The sequence below is a fragment of the Chiloscyllium plagiosum genome, unplaced genomic scaffold (assembly GCF_037043375.1).
Source record: "Chiloscyllium plagiosum isolate Xiang-an unplaced genomic scaffold, Cpla_swu_hap1 HiC_scaffold_13, whole genome shotgun sequence".
Classification (NCBI taxonomy): Eukaryota; Metazoa; Chordata; class Chondrichthyes; order Orectolobiformes; family Hemiscylliidae; genus Chiloscyllium; species Chiloscyllium plagiosum.
The window spans coordinates 52,405,501-52,424,339 of NW_028270151.1; the positions used below are offsets into that span (position 1 = coordinate 52,405,501).

The following is an 18,839-nucleotide window of genomic DNA, read 5'->3' on the forward strand; positions in this document are numbered from 1 at the left end:
GCATGACTAGAGATAGTGTGCATTTTCAAATCTGGGTTGAAGAGCAGCGCAGCTATTTTAAAGAATTGTAGGGCTGGAATAGAATAGAGATTAGGGTGGTCAAAACCATGGTGAAATTGTTAAAATTTTGAAATAATATTTCAGATTTGGAAAATAATCATCAACAATCATGTATGTCTAGAAACACTTTACTGCCAGCAACAGTTACCTCATTTCAAAAGTACTTCTAATGTACGAACACAGCATCCAATTTGCACACAGTGACCTTCTACAACAGCACTGTGATTAGCGCCAGATAATTATTTTGTGATATGATTGAGAAATTAATTTTAGCCAGGAAAACGAGAAACTCTTCTGCTCTTCAAAATGGCTTAATGAGTACTTTTCCATTCATCAAAGGGGAAATTGGGCCTCAGTTCAGTGCTCTATCCAAAAAAAATGGCACCTTCGAACTTGTCCTGTCACATGCAGTCATGATTTGTGGTGGATAGTTAAACAATTCAGTAGAGGAAATGGCTCTACAAATATTCCTATCCTTAAATGATGGAAGAATCCAGCACAACAGTGCAAAAGATAAGGTTGAATCATTCACAGAAACCTTCAGCCAGAATCACCAAGTGAAAGATTAATCTCGGCTTTCTCCAATGGTCCACAGCATTACAGATACCAGTCTTCAGCCAATTCAATTCACTCCAAATAATGTCAAGAAAGGGTTGGAGATACTAGATATTGCAAAAGCTATGGGTCCTGACAACAGTCCAGCAACAGTACTGAAGACTTGTGTTCCAGAACTTACCAGACCTCGAGCCAAACTCTTTCAGTAGTTACACACTGGTATCTACCTTACAATGTGGAAAATTGCCCAAGTATGAGTTGTGCTTAAAAAGTAGGATAAAGCCAATCCTGCCAAGTACTGCCCCAGAGTACTCTCCATCATTAGTAACATGATGGAAGGTGTCATCAATAGTAGTATCAAGCAGCACCTGCTTAGCAATAACCTGTCAGTGATACTCAGTTTGAGTTCTGTCAGGGCCAGTCAGCTCCTGACCTCATTACAGCCTTGGTTCAAAAATATGGACACTCCAGCTGAATTCAAGAGGTTAAGTGAGAGCGACAATGACGCTGAAACTGCATTCAACTGAGTTCAGCATCAAGAAGCCCCTGCAAAACTGGAATCACTGGGTATCAGGGGCAAACTCTCTGCTGATTAGAGTCATATCTGATTACTGGTGGTCAGTAATCTCAGCTCCAGGACATCTCTGCAGGGGTTCCTTAGGGAAGTATCGTAGGCTCAACAACTTCAGCTTCTTTCATCAATAACTTTCCCTCTATCATAAGGTCAGAAGTGAGGGTGTTCACCATCGATTATGCAATGTTCAGCACCATTTGCAACTCCTCAGATAATGAAGCAGTCCATGTCCAAATATAGCAAGATCTGGACAATATACCTAGCAATGACCATCACCAATACGAGACCATTTAATTACCTCAATATTCAATGGTGTTACCATCACTGAATCCCCCACTTTCAACATCCTAAGGGTTTCCATTAACCAGAAACTCAACTGGATTTGCTACATAAAACAGTGTCTACAAGAGCAGGTCAGAGGCTAGGAATACTGCGGTGAGTAACTCATCTCTTTAGTTCCCAAAGTCTAGATTAGAGTGGTGCTGGAAAAGCACAGCAGGTCAGGTAGCATCCGAGGAGCAGGAAAATTAATGTTTCAGGCAAAAGCCCTTCATCAGGAATCCCTGAAGGGCTTTTGCCCGAAACGTTGATTTTCCTACTCCTCGGATGCTGCCTGACTAGCTGTGCTTTTCCAGCACCACTCTAATCTAGACTCTGATCTCCAGCATCTGCAGTCCTCACATTGCCTCCTCAGTTCCCAAAGCCTGGCCAACATCAAGGCACAAATCAGGACTGTGATGGAATACTCCCCACTTGCCTGGATGAGTGCAGCTCCAACAGCACTGAAGAAGCTTGACACTATCTGGGTTAAAGTTGCCTGTTTGATTGGCACAGTATTCACAAGCACCCACTTCCTCCACCTCTGACACTCAGTTGCAGAAGTGAGTGCTATCTACAAGATGCATGACAGAAATTCACCAAAGATCCTCAGACACCATCTTCCAAACCCATGGCTACTTTCATCTAGAACAGCAAGGGCAACAGACACATGGGAACACCGCTACCTTCAAACTCCCCTCTGAGCCCCTCACCATCTTGACTTGTCACTGGGTCAAAATCCTGGAATTTCCTCCCTGAGTGGGTCAACTAACAGCAGGTAGACTGCAGTTGGTCAGGAAGGCAGCTCATCACAGGATGGACAAGGTACGTGCAATAAATGCTGGCCAGCCTGTGCTACCCACAACTCACAAATCAATTTTAAAAACTTCCAAATTCCCTCAATATATCACTGGATTGTCAGGCTATATTTTCAGGCTCAAATCCTTGAATGGACCCCAATTTTCTGAATCAGAGCTGAGCACCATCAACTGAGGAACTGCTAAATACTCAATTTAGTACAGCAGAAACCAGCAAATGACTATGAATTAAAACAGGCAACAGTGATAATAAATTAATAGTGGAAATTGGCACAAGGTCTTATACAATCAATAGTAGGGCATTGGGCATTGTAGAAGAGGGACCTTGGGGTTCAGGTAAATAATTCTTTGAAGTTTGCATCACATAGACTTGGTGATTAAAAATACATTTAGCACATTTGCCTTCATTGCTCAGTCTTTTTGAATATAGGAGTTGGGAAGTCATGTTGAGGATGTACAAGACATTGGTGAGGCCTATTCTGGAGTATTCTGGCCAGTTTTGGTTGCCCGGTTATAAAAAGGATATTATTAAGCTAGAGAGCGCTCAGAACAGATTTACCAGGATGCTACCAGTTATGGAAGATTTGCGTTATAAGAAAGGTTGGAAACACTGGGACATTTTCCACTCAAATTCCAATTTTTTGCATAGGAGGTTGAGAAGTGACTTATAGGTGGTTTATACAATCATGAGGGGTATTGATCAGTTTATGGTAGGTGGCTTTGCCCTAGGATTTCAAGACTAAGGAGCATATTTTTAAGTTGAGAGGAGCGAGATTTAAGAAAAGACATGAGAGGCAATTTTTTTTACACGGGTGGTTACGTGTGGAGTAAACTTCTTGAGGAAGTAGTAGATGCAGGTACAGCTACATTTAAATGAGACTTAGATAAGTAAATGAATAGGTAAAGTTTAGAGGGATATAGGCTAGGAGCAGGCAGGTGGGACTAGTTTAATTTGGCTGGACTGAAGAGTTTGTTTCTGTGCTGTATAATTCTAAGTGACTGAGAAATTCAAGGAGTTACAATTAATGAATTATGTAATAGGCAGTGAATTTACTGAATAAATTGATGTAGCAGCAAGCACCCGTAAATTACTAAGTCAATTCGACAGCTATAATTAGTAAACTTACATTTTAATCATTCTTATAGCTCCATTGAGTAAATAAATGAAGCATAGCAAACCAATATCTTTATATAGAAGCAGCCTTGCGTAAATTAAAAGAAATGGAGCAACAGCAACCACAAACTGATGAGACATATACATGGCATATACCAGTGAAAAATATGTGCGGGATAATGAAAATGTCAGTTATGAAATAACAATACAAATATTAATGCATGGAGAACCTGAATACACTCTGGCCTCTATATATGTGCAGAATCTTGTGACATTTGATCCTGTGATATATGACAAAAATGTAAATTTGTACATACACCTAAAAGCTTGTGCCTTTCAATATTCTTCCTACTGCTCATGAACAAAGAACAAATTTAAACCAAAGAAAAAAAATCCCTTTCCAGCAACTGTGCTAAAATAGAGGGTTAGAAATATAGAGATATTACCCAAAAGATAGTGACAAAAGAAATATGTTTGAAGCTGGTATCGTCAAGAAGAGGCACAAGTCAAATAGTCAAAGAAGGCAAGAGCAAGGAAGAGAACATGAGAAGACTGATTAATTAAACTGCATTTATTTCAATGCAAGAGACCTAACAGGTAAGGCAGATGAACTCAGGGCATGGTTGGAAATGTGGGACTGTGGTATTGTAGCTATTGCAGAAGCATGGCTCAGGGAAGACAGGACTGGCAGCTTAACGTTCCAGTGTATAGATGCTATAGGAAGGATAGAAAGGGGGGAAAGAGAGGAGGGGCATAGCTTTGTTGGTTAGAGATAATATTTTGCCTATACTTCAGATATTTCTGCGAGTACAAAAATAAGAAAGGGATGATTACCTCATTGGGATTGTACTATAGAACTCCAACAGTCCGTGAGAAATTTAGAATTGTAAGGAGATTTCAGATGTCTGCAAGAATAATAGAGTTGTAATGGTAGGGATTTTAACTTTCCAAACATAGTTTGGGACTGCCATAGTATTAAGGCCTTGGATGGGGAGGAATTTAAGTGTGTATAAGACAATGTTTATTCAGTATATGGATAAAGCTACTAGAGAAGGAGCAAAACTTGACCTTCTCTTGGGAAATAAGGCAGGACAAGTGATCGATATATCATGGGGAAGCACTTTGGGGCCAGTACCATAATTCTATTATTTTATTATACTTATGGAAAAGCATAGACCTAAGCTAAAAGTTAAATTGGAGTAAAGCCAATTTTGGCAGTGTTAGACAAGAACTTTCAACAATTGATTGGGAGTGGCTATTTGCAGGTAAAGGGATATTTGGAAAGTGGGAGGCCTTCAAAAATGAAATGAGAGTTCAGAGACAGTATGTTCCTGTTAGTGTGAAGGGCAAGGCCAGTAGGCGTAGGGAATGCTGGAATCCAGGGAGACCTACATTTGCATGCAAAATTGGTTTGAAGGTAGGAGACAGAGGGTCGTAGTGGAGGGTTGTTTTTCAAACTGGAAGCATGTGACCAGCAGTGTGCTGCAAGGTCAGTTCTGGGTACAATGCTTTTTGTCAATTATACAAATGATTTGAAAGTAAATATAGGTGGTTAGTAAGTTTGCAGATGACACAAAAATTGATGATTTAGTGGACAGTGAAGGTTACCTCAAACTACATCAGGACCTTGATGAGATGGCCAATGAGTGGAAGATGAGTTTAATTTAGATAAACGTGTGGTGTTGCATTTTGGTAAGGCAAATCAGAGCAGGACTTATAACACTTAATGTTATGGTCTCCTCTGGGGTGTATTGCCAAACAGAGATTTTGGGGTGCAGGTTCATAGTTCCTTGAAGATGCAGTCGCAGTAGACTGGATAGTGAAGAGAACGTTTGGTATCTCATAGAATCCATGCTTGCCTTTATTGATCAGTGATTCAATATAGGAGTTCGGATGTCACGTTGTGGCTCTACAGGATGTTGGTTAGGCCACTTTTGGAATATTGTTATAGGAAAGATGTTGTTAAACTTGAAAGGGTGCAGAAAAGATTTATACGGATGTTGTCGAGGTTGGAGGGTTTGAGCTGTAGAGAGAGGCTCAATGGGCTGGGGCTATTTTCTCTAGAGTGTCAGAGACAGAGGGGTAACCTTGTAAGAGGTTTACAAAACCATGAGGGGCACGGATAGAGTGAATAGCCAAGGTCTTTTTCCCAGGGTGGGTGAAATCTTAAATAGAGGGTATAGGTTTAAAATGAGATGGGAAAGATTTAAAAGGGACTGAAGAGGCAACGTTTTTATACAGAGAGTGATGTTTGTAATTAAATTACCTGCCAGAGGAATTGGTGGAAACCAGTACGATTACAACATTTAAAAAGCATCTGGATGGGTACATAAATAGGAAGGGTTTAGCGGGATTTGGTTCAAGTGCTGGGAAATGGGACTAGATTAATTTAAGGCATCTGGTCAACAATGGTGAGTTGGACTGTAGTGTCTGTTTCCATGCTATACAACTCAATAACTCTAAATAGAGGAAGGCAAAAAGACAGTAAAAAGCAATGGCTGGAGTTGGGGGAGAAATGAACTGTGCTCAGAGCAAAATATTTTGCACTTAACAGAAGTCCTAATGCATTATTGGCATGGGGACTGACCTACAGTTTAGCAAAATAGGGTGGGGGTCCTACACTTAGCATTATTGCAATTGAATTGTGGAGTTTTACAGCAGGGTGACAGCAAGTTTTTCATCTGATATTATTATGAAGGAGGCAGGAACCTACACATGGCTGAGTAAAAGATATATGGGATTTGCCTGCTTAGATACCAGGAAAACACTATCAGTAATGACAGGGAGAATGTGTAGGTAAGAAAACACATGTTTTGGCAATTTGCATATCTAGCTGTAGTGGGTTCCAATTAATATCTTGACAAAGTAGTATTTAAAATATGACTTTGTACGTGACAAATTCCAGCAACATAAATACAGAAGATTTGTAAGCATTTAAACTTACTTTTAAAAAGGAAATTACATCGCCTAGTACCATGTTAGCTAATTGCTACAGATTTAGTCTCATTAAGCACAAATTCCCATTAAATTGCTACAGAAAAATACTACAGGTTAAAGTCAGTTTTAAAAATTCAATTGTAAAAGCTTGCTGAGGGATTTAAGTGGGAAGATGCAGCCTATGCAAGAAGTGAGAAATACAAACTAAATATATATTGGCATCAATTAGAATACAGCACAAATAACATGAACAATAAATTGAATAATTCATTTGAATAGTTCTTCAATTTTGTCTTTATGATTTAGGATTGAACAGATCTAACTAAACTGAAAAAAATCAAAATGTAAAAAGGAATATAACTTGTGCAAAATAATCGTTAAGTACAGAAATGAATTTGCCAAATAAATAAAGTTCACAAACAACTTTAACCAAAACATTTGTGATTTTATGCTTACAAACTATTTCCAAAAATAGTTACAATTTATATAGTCTCATCAAAGCAGAATGTCACAAAAGGAATTGTCAATAAATTGTTTTTACTGTTGTTACACAGACATATATAGCAGCTAATTAGCACACGACAATGTCCAATAAACAACTAATAAGTTGAACAAACATCTGTTTTTGGTAGTTTTGGTTAATGGAAGAAAGTTGGTCAGAACACTGGAAAACACATCTCTTCTTCAGATCATGCCACAATATTTTTCATAGCCACCTGAACAGGGAGATGGGTTCTTGGTTGATCAATTTATTCAAAAGCTGACATCTTCACTGCTGCAATAAAATATCATGCTAGGTTATGTACTCAAGTCAAACAACATAACATAAGAATTTGAATTACAACGAGACAGATTTGAATATTCTAATGCTGATTGCAAACATTAATTTTACACCTTGCTGAATCAAGTGCAGTTATGATTCTATAGTCTAATTTGATATAACTTTGTCACACTATACTGCATGAAATAAATTAAAATGTATTTTGGAAACCCAATGTAAAATTTGATCATTGAAGTGTACTGGCATTACCATAACTCACTGAATTGACTTTAAGTGGAAAGAGAATTTGAAAGTGGTAGTGTTATATCAATGGAGTTTAGAAGAATGAGGCAATCTTTTCTGAAACATAAAAGATTGCGAGGGGACTAGATGTTAAGCAAATGTTCCAACCTATGGTAGAGCCTAGTGGACACATTAAAAATAACTAGTCTTCCACTCAAAACAAAAATGAGAAATTCTTTTCATAAATCTACGTAAGTTCTCTTCCCAGAGACCAGTGGAGACTGAATTTTTTTAGGGCAGAGTTAGATTGCTTCTTAATTAATAAGGGCCTTAGAGTGGAGGAGATTGTCAAGTGAAATTGAGGCCATAATCGGATAAGTCATGATTTTATCAAATGGTGCAGCAGGCAAATGTGGCTAAATGGCCTTTTCCTGCTTCTTATATATGTGTGTATGTTTATGTCAGCACTTCACCCCATTGTCAAGTTAGGTCCAGATTTCACACCAAGGCTTAATTTGCACAATAATGTAATGCGCAAACAACAAATAGATAATTTTGATGCTAAGCATAGTGTAATTGTATCATCCTTTGAAGTGCTGAGTGGAGCTGCACTTCAAGGTTTGACTCTTGATAAAATGGAAATATATATGGATTGACTACTACGTATTAGAAAAATGAAACACTGGGGATTATTTTCATCTTTACAGTTCAGGGAGTAAACTGAGAGAGTACATTGCCTGACTGTTATAGAACACATCCAGTTTCCATAGCAGGCAAATAATCTGTTGTTTCTTTACCACCCAAACAATGAAATTAAAAATTATGACAAGGCCCCTCATGGTAGACTCATCCAGAAGATTAAGCTGTATGGGATCCATGGTGACTTAACTGTTTGGATTCAGATTTGGCTTGCCCATAGAAGGTAGAGGGTAGGGTGGGTGTTTTTCTGGCTGGAGGTCCATGACTAGTGATGTTCCGCAAGGGATGTGTACTGGGACCTCTGCTGTTTGTGATAGTATGTAAAAGACTTGGATGAAAATGTAGGTGAATGGATTAGTAAGTTTGCAGACATGGATTGGAGGAGTTGTGGATACAGTCATCAAAGGATACAGTGGGAGAGAGGTCAGTTGCAGATATGGGTGGAGAAAAGGTATATGGAGTTTAATGTGGGTAACTTTTGAGGTGCTGCAGTTTGAGAGATCAATGTTAAGGAAAAGTATGCAATTAATGGCAGGACCCTGAACAGCAATGATGTACAGAGGGAACTTGGGGTTCAAGTCCAAAACTCCCTGAAAGTGGCCACGCAAGTTGATAGGGTGGTAAAGAAGGCATATGGCATGCTTGCCTTTATTGATTGGGGAACTGAGTACAAGAGTCAGGGTGTCATCTTGTAGCTTTATAAGACTTAGGTTAGGCCACATTTGGAGTACTACATTGAATTTTGGTCACCATATTACAGGCAGGATGTGGAGGCTTTGGAGAGGTTGCATTAGAAGTTTACCAGGATGCTGCCTGGATTAGAGGTTGTGAGCTATAAGGGGAGGCTAGAAAAACTCAGGTGTTTTCTTTGCAGTCGTGGAGGCTGAAGGGGGACTTGATAGAAGTCTATAAAATTAGGAGGTGCCTTGATACGGTTGACAGTCAAAACCTTTCTCCCCCCAAGTGTTGAAATATCTAAAACTAGGGGGCATCCATTTAAGGTGAGGGGGAAAAGTTCAAAGGAGATAAGGAGCAAGGTTTCCTTTCATTACAGAGTGGATAAGTCTGAAACATGCTGACAGGGTGTTGGTGGAGGCATATAGAAGGGAATTTAAGGGACTTTTAGATAAGCACATGAATGTGCAAGTATGGAGTGATATGGACGAAGGGCACGCAAAAGGGATCAATTTAATTTGGTGTAATGTTCGGCACAATATCATGGGGCAAAGGGCCTGTTCTTGTGTTGTATGTATGTTCTATGTTCTCCTGCTGTTTCTGCTTGCACCAGTAAGCACAGAGGAGGAAATTATATAGCTTTTATAGTGACAGAATTAGAGTTCAGGAGCAGGGAATGACCTGTACAGTGCTTTGGTGAGACCACACAGAGTACTGCACACCATTTAGATTCTGAGGAAGGATGTCTGGCTATTAGAAGAAGTGGAATGCAGACTTATCAGACAGAAGTTTGGGATGCCAGGACTGACATATGGAGAGATACTGGATCAGTCATGGCAATATTCAATGGAGTCTAGAAGAATGAGCAAAGAGTCTCAGAAATCTACAAGTTTCTAACTTGGAGGATAAATGAAGAGATGATGACTGGGGAGTCCAGAACCAGGGCTCACAGTCTAAAGACAGGGGATAGGCCATTTAGGATTGAGGAGGAGGATAAACATCTTCACCTAGAGTGTGTTGGGCATGTGGAATTCTCTGGCACAAGAAGAAATTGAGGTCAAAACATTGAATATTTTCAAAAAGGAGATATATTTGGTTCGAAAGGTATGAGGTGAATGTGGGAACAGGGTACTGTGTAGGATGATCAGCCATGATCATTTTGTATGGTGGAGCAGGCTCAAATTGCCTACGCCTGTTTCTGTTTTCTATGTTTGAACATTATTGAAAGCTCCATGATCAATTCCATAGTGTGCCTACCCTGAGCAATTAATTATCAAGTATACTTTAAAAATTTCAGTCACTATTTGTTTTTAAACATGAAATTTTTTAAAAAGGACATTCACAAGTCTAATTAAATTTATAAAAGCCAATACCTTAGTACTTTGGTAACATCAGATTAACAATCTTGCAATAGTATCAATAAAGCTTATTTACACACAAATGTAATCCACTTTACTGTAAATTAGCAATGCACACCTCTTGACTATGTACTATATTAACAAGAAATGGTGCCCTCTGAACAATACAATAGATTAAGTGATATACTTGTGAAAAAGTGACGTTCAGCAAAACAATGGTTGAATTTGGTTTTGGTAGGTACAATAAGCTACCATATACTGGTAATTCAGAAACCCTAATTTATCTTTCAAATTGGCCCAATCCTCTCCTGTAAAAGAGAGTGTAATGTTTGCACACAGTATCCAAAAGCAGATAAAATCACCTTTGTCCGAGAGACAGACAGAGAGAGAGAGACAGAGAGAGAAAGAGATTACTGGTGGGGTGTTTAACCCAAGGGTCACTACACCTCAGGTGATGAGTGAGGTTGAGATGAAGAAGAATTTAACAGTTACCTCAGCTGATGCAGGAATTCGTGATCTGCCTGTATTGCTCGCAAGACAAAGCTTTTCACTGTGCCTTGGTACATGTGACAATAAATTCAATTCAATTTGAACACTGGCTGTTGGCATCATTCTGCATTGAAAACCCAGCCATCCAGCCAACTGAGCTCAAGAAAAGGTTCGGCAGCTTTACTTTTAAAAAAGGCAACAGCCATTTAAAACAACACAAAACTCTACACTAACAAAACACTTAATGAGGAATTCAAAGAGCTACAATTGCCAATAAACTATATCTAACTTATACGTGTCAAAGTATAGGTTGCATAAAAAGAATGAAAAATAAGAATGAGTTATTTGCATCTTACAAAAAATTATTTATATGGCACCTGTAACAATACAATTTCTTCTCTACCTACGTTGCTATCGCATAGGTAGTTTTTACTCTCACCAAAACAAACAAACAAAAAACCCAATCAAAATTAGTACTGTACATAGAATTACCAATTGTAACAACCATTGTCAAAATAGCATTTGTAAAATTGAATAAAATCCCTTATTTTGTATTATTCCCTTGAAAATTGGTCAAAAGATCTCAATTTTATTAAATTCCAAAAGTGCTAATCATCAAGACCTCAATTATTCCTCTTGCATTGCCATGTGGATGGGTGCTCATCCTGAAGATTTCTGAACTTGTTTCCAAAATAAAGCCACCACGTGAACCCAATTACAATGCATAATATAGATTCTACATAGTAGCCATCAGTTGCAGTTGAACAGGAACCACCAAACTTTACACAAAGCTGTGAGAGACAAAAGAAAATTGGAATATTAATGTTTGATTTCTACAGCAGAAGACTGATTTTTTTTGTAATGTTTATCAAATTGGGTGAAAAAACATACATACCATAATACAGATCAAATATGTTTTAGAAAATGTTAGAAAATGAAAACTTACTTCAGAACCAATTGCAGATCCACAACTTTGTTCAGATGCACCAATGCACTTCTTGACTGTAAGTGGGTCCACCAGCCAAAGAGCTAACGTAGCTGGCCAATTTCCAGCAAGATTGGAAACAGTATTCAATAAAGTCATGTATGTTCCTCCAATTGAAGGGTCACTAATTTTAGCATTAAATGCCATGACTGCGACATACATGCTATAGACAGTCACCTAAAGAAAGCATTTAAAAATCATAGTATCACATTGAACATCTTTTAACTGGAACTTCAAAAAAAGTTTCAACTATACTTTCGTCCACAGCTTTGTTTGATGCAAACATTGGAATCACAATTATATGTAATTGTCATCAGTGCCTTAAATTCACTAACTAAAGGCAAACTGGTCAAGAATTGTGAAAATGTGAAATTCAAGAGGTATTCAGAATAAACAAGACAGATTAGATATTACCGAATGACCTGAATAAATTGTGTGAGCTTAAAATGATAGATAAAATTTATTGTATAGTGTGAAGGATTGCACAGAAGGAGGAAAAAGTAGGAAAAAAGTAGTTCCCTCAATGGTGCTAAGGGTATAAAATTTAATGAACAGCATGAAAAAAGTTATTCCAGATTACTCTTTAAAGTATAGAAATGGGACAAGCAGTGATTCATGCCAGGGGTCAATTTATTCCATATCTGAGGCATGTGTTTGAAATTCGAATAGCATTGGCTAAAAGTTTGAGTTGGAGACTCAACTACAAAGACTCCAATATATTGAGAAACCTGGCATCTTTCTGCTACGAGGCACTTATAGCTCTGAAAGGTTCAGGAGAATGTGACTATGAGTTGGGCAGATAAGGGAATCGGCGGGGGGGAGAGAAGAGGGGGAAAAAAAGAGTGCAGGAACCTCGGCCTTCGCAATTGTCCAACAGATTTGAGGTTCATTCAGCTTATTTTAATGAGATTGAAGGGTGGATGAGGTAACTGATCATCACACCATGGAAGAGGAAGCCATTTGAGAGTGAGGAGAGAGGCCGTGAAAAAAGAATTGTTGTGATTGTAGGGAACAGTGTAGTAAAGGAGATATTGACACCATTCTCAGCAGTAAAATGCACAAGTTCAGATAACTGTGTTACCTGTCTGGTGTCAGAGGTCAGGACGTCTGCTCATGACTGGAGAGGAACTTGATGTGGAAGTCTTTGTTGTCAATGCAGGTACCAACAATACAGGCAGGACAAAGGAGCCAGGAGCCAAATTAAGAAACAGAACCTCAAAGGTCATGATCTCTGGTTTATTAGCTAAGCAGTGTGCAAACTGGCATAGGACAAATTAGATTAGGTAAATGAATAGATGCTCAAAGTCTGCTGTGGGAGATGTGTGTTCTCGTTCATGGGCCATTTGTACTACTACTGGAGTTCCTGTCTTCTGCTCCCTTCCCTTCTTAGACAGGGGTGTTACATTGGACAGTTTCTAGACTTCTGGCACTCGGACTGCAATGACTCCTGAAAGATCACCACCAATGCCTCTACTATCTTAACTATTTCTTTAGAACTCCAGAGTGTTATCCATCTGGTCCAGGCAATTTATCCACCTTCAGATGTTTCAGCTTGCACAGCACTTTCTCCTTAGCGATGAGCAGTGTACTCACCTCTGCCCCTGACTCTCTTGAAACTGACGTATTGCTGGTATCTTCCACTGACTAATGCCATGTCCACCCTTGCGTTTCTTATCTTCTAGGTATCTTAAAAAAAAACTTATAAACTTCTGCTTTACTACTAGCTAGCCTGCACATCATTGGACACTACAGGGCAATTCAGCATGGCCAAAAGTTGAATCCACCTAACCTGCACATCTTTGGACTGTGGGAGAAAAGCATAGCTCTTAGAGGAAACCCAAATGAGCAAACTCTACTCAAGGCTGGAATCGAACAAGGGTCCCTGGCGCTGAGGCAGTAGTGACCTCTGAGCCGCCTCCCCTATTATTTATTCTGGAAACTTCATTAACTACTGCTGAGCCATCCCCTCTAACATTTCCTATAATTTTTCATGTAACTGAACTCACCTGCCCAAAATTTAGTTTAAAGCCCTATCCAGGGCCCTAGTTACGCAATTCGCCAAGGCTCTTGTGCCAGCATTCAGGCGAGTCCCATTTCATTGGTACAACTCCCTTTATCTCCAGTACAGATGCCTACCTCCATCCCACAAATTCAAACTTGTTTTTCCAACAATTTTTAAACCATGCATTTATTTCTTTAATCTTTTTGACCCCGTGCCAATTTGCTTGTGGCTCAGATAGTAATCCAAAGATTACCACCTTTTTGGTTCTGTTTTTTAATTTAGCCCCTATCTGCTCGTTCCCTCAGAAGAACCTCTTTCCTCTTTTTCTGTGTTGGGGAACTTGATGGGATTAAGTGGAGTCACAGGTAGTTGGATAGTGCTTTCCCTTATTGGTCAGAGTATTGAGTACAGGAGTTGGGAGGTCTTGATACGGCTGTACAGGATTGATTAGACCACTGTTGGAATCTTGCGTGCAATTCTATCGGAAAGATGTTGTGAAACTTGAAAGGGTTCAGAAAAGATTTACAAGAATGCTGCCAGGGTTGGAGGATTTGAGCTATAGGGAGACGCTGAACAGGCTGGGCCTGTTTTACCTGGAGCGTCGGAGGCTGAGGGGTGACCTTATAGATGTTTATAAAATCATGAGGGGCATGGATATGATAAATAGACAAAGTCTTTTCCCTGGGATGGGGGAATCCAGAACTTGAGAGTATAGGTTTAGGGTGAAAGGAGAAAGATATATTAAAAAAAAGAGACACAAGGGGCAGCCTTTTCACATAGAGAGTGGTAAGTGTAAGGAATGAGCTGCCAGAGGAAGTGGTGGAGGCTAGTACAATTGCAACATTTAAAAGGCATTTGGATGGGTATATGAATAGGAAGGATTTGAGGGATATGAGCCGGGTGCTGGCAGGTCGGACTAGATTGGGTTGGGATATGGTCGGCATGGTCGGGTTGGATTGAAGGGTCTGTTTACATGGTGTACATCAGGGATCCTAGAGTACATAAGGATGTGGCCTTAAAAAAAGGGGCGGCACAGTGACTCAGTAGTTAGCACTGCTGCCTCACGGCGCCAGGGACCCAGGTTAGATTCCTGCCTCAGGCGACTGCCCATATGGAGTTTGCACATTTTGTGTCTGCATGAGTTTCCTCCCACAGTCCAAAGATGTGCAGGTTAGATGAATTGGACATGCTAAATTGCCCATAATGTTGGGTACATTAGTCAGGGGTAAATATCAGGGTAATGGGTGTGGGTGGGTTGCTCTTCAAAGGATCGGTGTGGACCTGTTGGGCCAAATGGCCTGTTTTCATACTGTAGGGAACCTAATCTAATCATTCGTCATCATCTTTCTGGAACAGTTCATATGAATTGGAAGGTAACCCCACTATTTTAAAAAACAGGGAATTACAGACCAGTTAATCTGACATCAGTGGTAGGGTAAATGCTAGAGTCTATTCCAGACAATTTAAAAGCAGGGTACCTAGAAAACAGTGACAGGATTGGAGAGTCAGCATTGATTTACAAAGGAAAATCATGCTTGACAAATCTAGAATTTAGTAGAGTTGACAAGGGAGAACCAGTTGATATGCTTTACTTGAACTTTCATAAGTACTTTTGATAAGGTCCCACCTAACATGTAACATTAAAGCACATTGGATGGGGGTAGTGTACTGACATAGTCAGATAACTGGTTGGCTGACAAGAAACAAAAAGTAGGATGAAACGGGGCTTTTTCTGAGTTTGGTATCACATGGATCAGTTCTCAGAGCCCAGCTATTCACAATATAAAATTAATGATTTTGATGACAGAACTAAATATAATATCAAGTTTGGAGAAGATTTGTAGCCTAGGTTGAGGTTCTGGATGTAAGTTTGCTCACTGAGTTGGAAGGTTCTTTTTCAGACATTTCGTCACCATACCAGGTGACATCAGTGAGCCTTCGGTGAAGCACTAGTGTTATGGCCCACTTTCAATTTAGATGTTAAGTTTTTTTGGGGGTTGGTGATGTCATTTCCTGTTCTTTTTCACAGAGGGTGATAGATGGGATTCAAATTGATGTGTTTGTTGATAAAGTTCCAGCTGGAATGCCATGCTTCTAGAAATTCTCATGTGCGTCTCTGGCTTGTCCTAGCATGGATGTGTTGTCCCAGTCAAAGTGGTGTCCTTCCCCATTTGTATGTAAGGATACTAGTGATAGTGGGTTGTGTCTTTTTGTGTGACAAGTTGATATTCATATATCCTGGTGGTTAGCTTTTTGCCTGTTGTCCATTGTAGTGTGTGTTCCACTTCTTGCAAGGTATTTTGTAAATTATGTTCGTTTTGCTTGTTGTCTGTATAGGGTCTTTTCAGTTCATTAGCTGCTATTTTAGTGTTGGTGGATTTGTGGCCTACCATGATGCCAAGAGGTCTGAGTAGTCTTGCAGTCATTTTTGAGATATCTTTGATGTAGGGGAGAGTGACAAGGGTTTCTGGATATGTTTTGTCTGCTTGCTTGGGTTTGTTGCTGAGAAATCGGTGGACTGTGTTCATTGGGTACCCATTCTTTTTGAATATGCTGTATAGGTGGTTTTCTTCTGCTCTTTGTAGTTCCTCTATGCTGCAGTGTGTGGTGGCTCGTTGAAGTAACGTTTTAATGCAGCTTTGTTTGTGGGTGTTGGGATGGTTGCTAATGTAGTTCAGTATTTGGCCCATATGTTTGTTTTCCTGGAGATGCTGGTTTGAAGTTCCCCACTGACTGTATGCTGTACTGTGACATCTAGGAATGGCAGTTTGTTGTGGTTTTCCTCCTCTTTTGTGAATTTTACACCTGTAAGGGTATTATTGATGGTCTTGAAGGTTGCCTCTAATTTGTTTCATTTAGTGATGACAAAGGTGTCATCCATGTAGCAGACCCAAAGTTTGGTTTGGATGGTTGGCAGAGCTGTTTGTTAGAGTCTCTGCATTGCTGCCTCTGCTAAGAATCCTGATATCGGAGATCCCATGGGTGTTCCATATGTTTGTCTGTAGGTTAACTTGCATTAGAAAATTAAGGAGGGTGCCGAGATATTTCCTCTTACGGGTAACACTCGAACTAGAGTTCTTTATTTAAAAATCAGGACCTACCAATTTTAAATAGAGATGAGGTGTTTTTCTGTTGAGGGTTGAGTGTCTTTGGAAATCTCTTCTTGAAAAAGTAGTGGAAGCAGGGTCCTTTTTAAGGTTGAGGTAGATAAATTTTTGTTAAGCAAGGGGTGAGAGGTTCAGGTACAGGCAGGAATGTGGTTTTGAGGTTTGAATCAAATCAGCCACAATCTTATTGAATGGTGGAGCAGACTCGAGGGGCTGAACATATTACTCCTGCTCCTAACTTGTATGTTCATATGAAATAGCTTTATTTTACTAATAATTAAAATAGGCCAGAAATATTTCTAATGAACATGTTACTTTGCTCTCCATCTACTTTTTCTATGCTCATTTGTGAAGTTCTTCCAATTTGAACTCCCCATTTGAAATAAAGTAAGCAATAAACTAACTTGAAGTAGCATATAATACAGCTTAACTGGATGACATGATGCACGAGAGGGCAATAAATATGAATTTTCTCTCTTCTTTTGGATAAGGTTAAGATGATTTACAGATTTACCTTCATGCATATCTCTCTAGTGAAACACAGAAGTCATTACATGCGCTAGACCCATACTGACTTTGATTAATGTACAAGCACCGGTTATTAATCTACGTCTAGATAGGAATTGCCTTTGCCTGGATTGAAATGTCAATTCAACTGCTTGTTCAATTGTATTTTGAACTAGGCCTCCTTAAGAAAACCATTAGAAAAACTAACATTTTTACATCAGTTCACAAACGATAACCAAATTCTATTTATAGAATTCAGACCACCAATTGCAGTTAAATCTTTTTCTTTTCAGAAACCCTACAATATGGAAAAAGGCCCTTTGGCCTAACAAGTCCACACCGGCTCTCTGAAGAGTAACCCACCCAGATCCATTCCTCTACTCTATTATCCTATATTCACCCCTGACTAACACACCTAACCTGCACATCTTTGAATTGTGGGAGGAAATCAGAGCACCCAGAATAAATCCACACAGACACTGGACAATGTGCAAACTCCACACAGACAGTCGCCCGAGGCTGAAATCAAACCTGGGTCCCTGGAGTTGAGAGGCAGCAGTGCTAACAACTGACCCACCATACCGACCAATATATGGTAGGAGAGCAACAGAACCATATTGGAACCACAATCTTCAGTTCTAATTTTCTATTCCAAGCCAGGGTACTGCATGTTAGCAACCACTTTGGAAAAAGATGGCAGTAGACACGGCTCTAAGGTTCAGATACTGTCTGAAACAAATTCCACTTGTTCTCAGAAAAGAGAGACACCATTCAATATAAATAAAAATGTATATTTTTCATTCGCAATTCTGGTTCTAAGAACTTAATACTTATACTGAATGCACTTACTCACCTGATGCAAGGCATAACTGAACAGCAGTACTCCATAATAATAAACAGGAAACTCTGTGCCCTGCTTCACTGTAGGAGTCCAAAAAACCAGTAAAGCAAATATCATACCCATAAATAACCTACGAAGAAAGAGATGCAGTCAAGTACTATTTTAATTAAAATCATAAAATTTCATACAATGTTGCAGCAAATATAAAAACATCAACAAAATTACATTGCTACTGTAATGGTTCACGAGTCAAAGCCTAGCTTGCACATAACTTTATATTCCATTTCAAACACAAAAATATGTTCAAGTGAATATGCTATAATTATAAACTTAAATTTAGTAGACATGGAATATTCATTTTTAATATGGTGATATATGATTAATTTATTTTACAGAATACATCATGGCTCACTTCCAGAAACATTCTGCAGAAAGATTTGATGCAAAAAGCTAAACCGGACAATGGATTTGGGATTTTCCCTATCTCTTATTGTAAATTTGATCAATGATCTGTCAAATATTCATTCATACCATTTTCGCTGACACTACTGAAGAATGTCAGGCAAATAACCATAGAAATTCCAGATCAATTTATGTTCCCCCAATAGTGTAAGACGACATATCAATATAAGACTAAAAAAGTATATTACAAGATGTGTTTAATGTCTTGTTTTGTTAGTTATACTAAAAGGCTGTTACTATTCAGCAATAGTATGATTGCTGCCGTAACCATTTGATGAGAATTGTTCATGGTTGAGGAATACTTTGTTCACTCAAGATGTCTGAAACAAATTCAC

At 39.1% G+C, this 18,839-nt stretch overlaps 1 protein-coding gene across 2 annotated transcripts in view; it reads right to left on the bottom strand.

The window, feature by feature from the left end:
* Window positions 1-3,434: 3,434 nt before the first annotated feature.
* Window positions 3,435-18,839, bottom strand: part of slc33a1 (solute carrier family 33 member 1) — a 48,532-nt gene continuing 33,127 nt past the window's right edge. The window contains exons 5-8 of one of the 2 annotated variants that reach the window (XM_087993596.1): window positions 18,055-18,172; window positions 11,547-11,762; window positions 11,223-11,391; window positions 3,435-7,151 (exon numbers count right to left, since the gene is read on the bottom strand). In XM_087993596.1, coding sequence (XP_087849722.1) covers window positions 11,224-11,391; window positions 11,547-11,762; window positions 18,055-18,172 — 502 coding nt within the window. In that variant the 3' untranslated portion in view covers window positions 3,435-7,151; window position 11,223. Of the gene's footprint in view, window positions 11,392-11,546; window positions 11,763-18,054; window positions 18,173-18,839 lie in introns of both variants that reach the window. The other variant, XM_087993595.1, reaches the window with a different exon arrangement.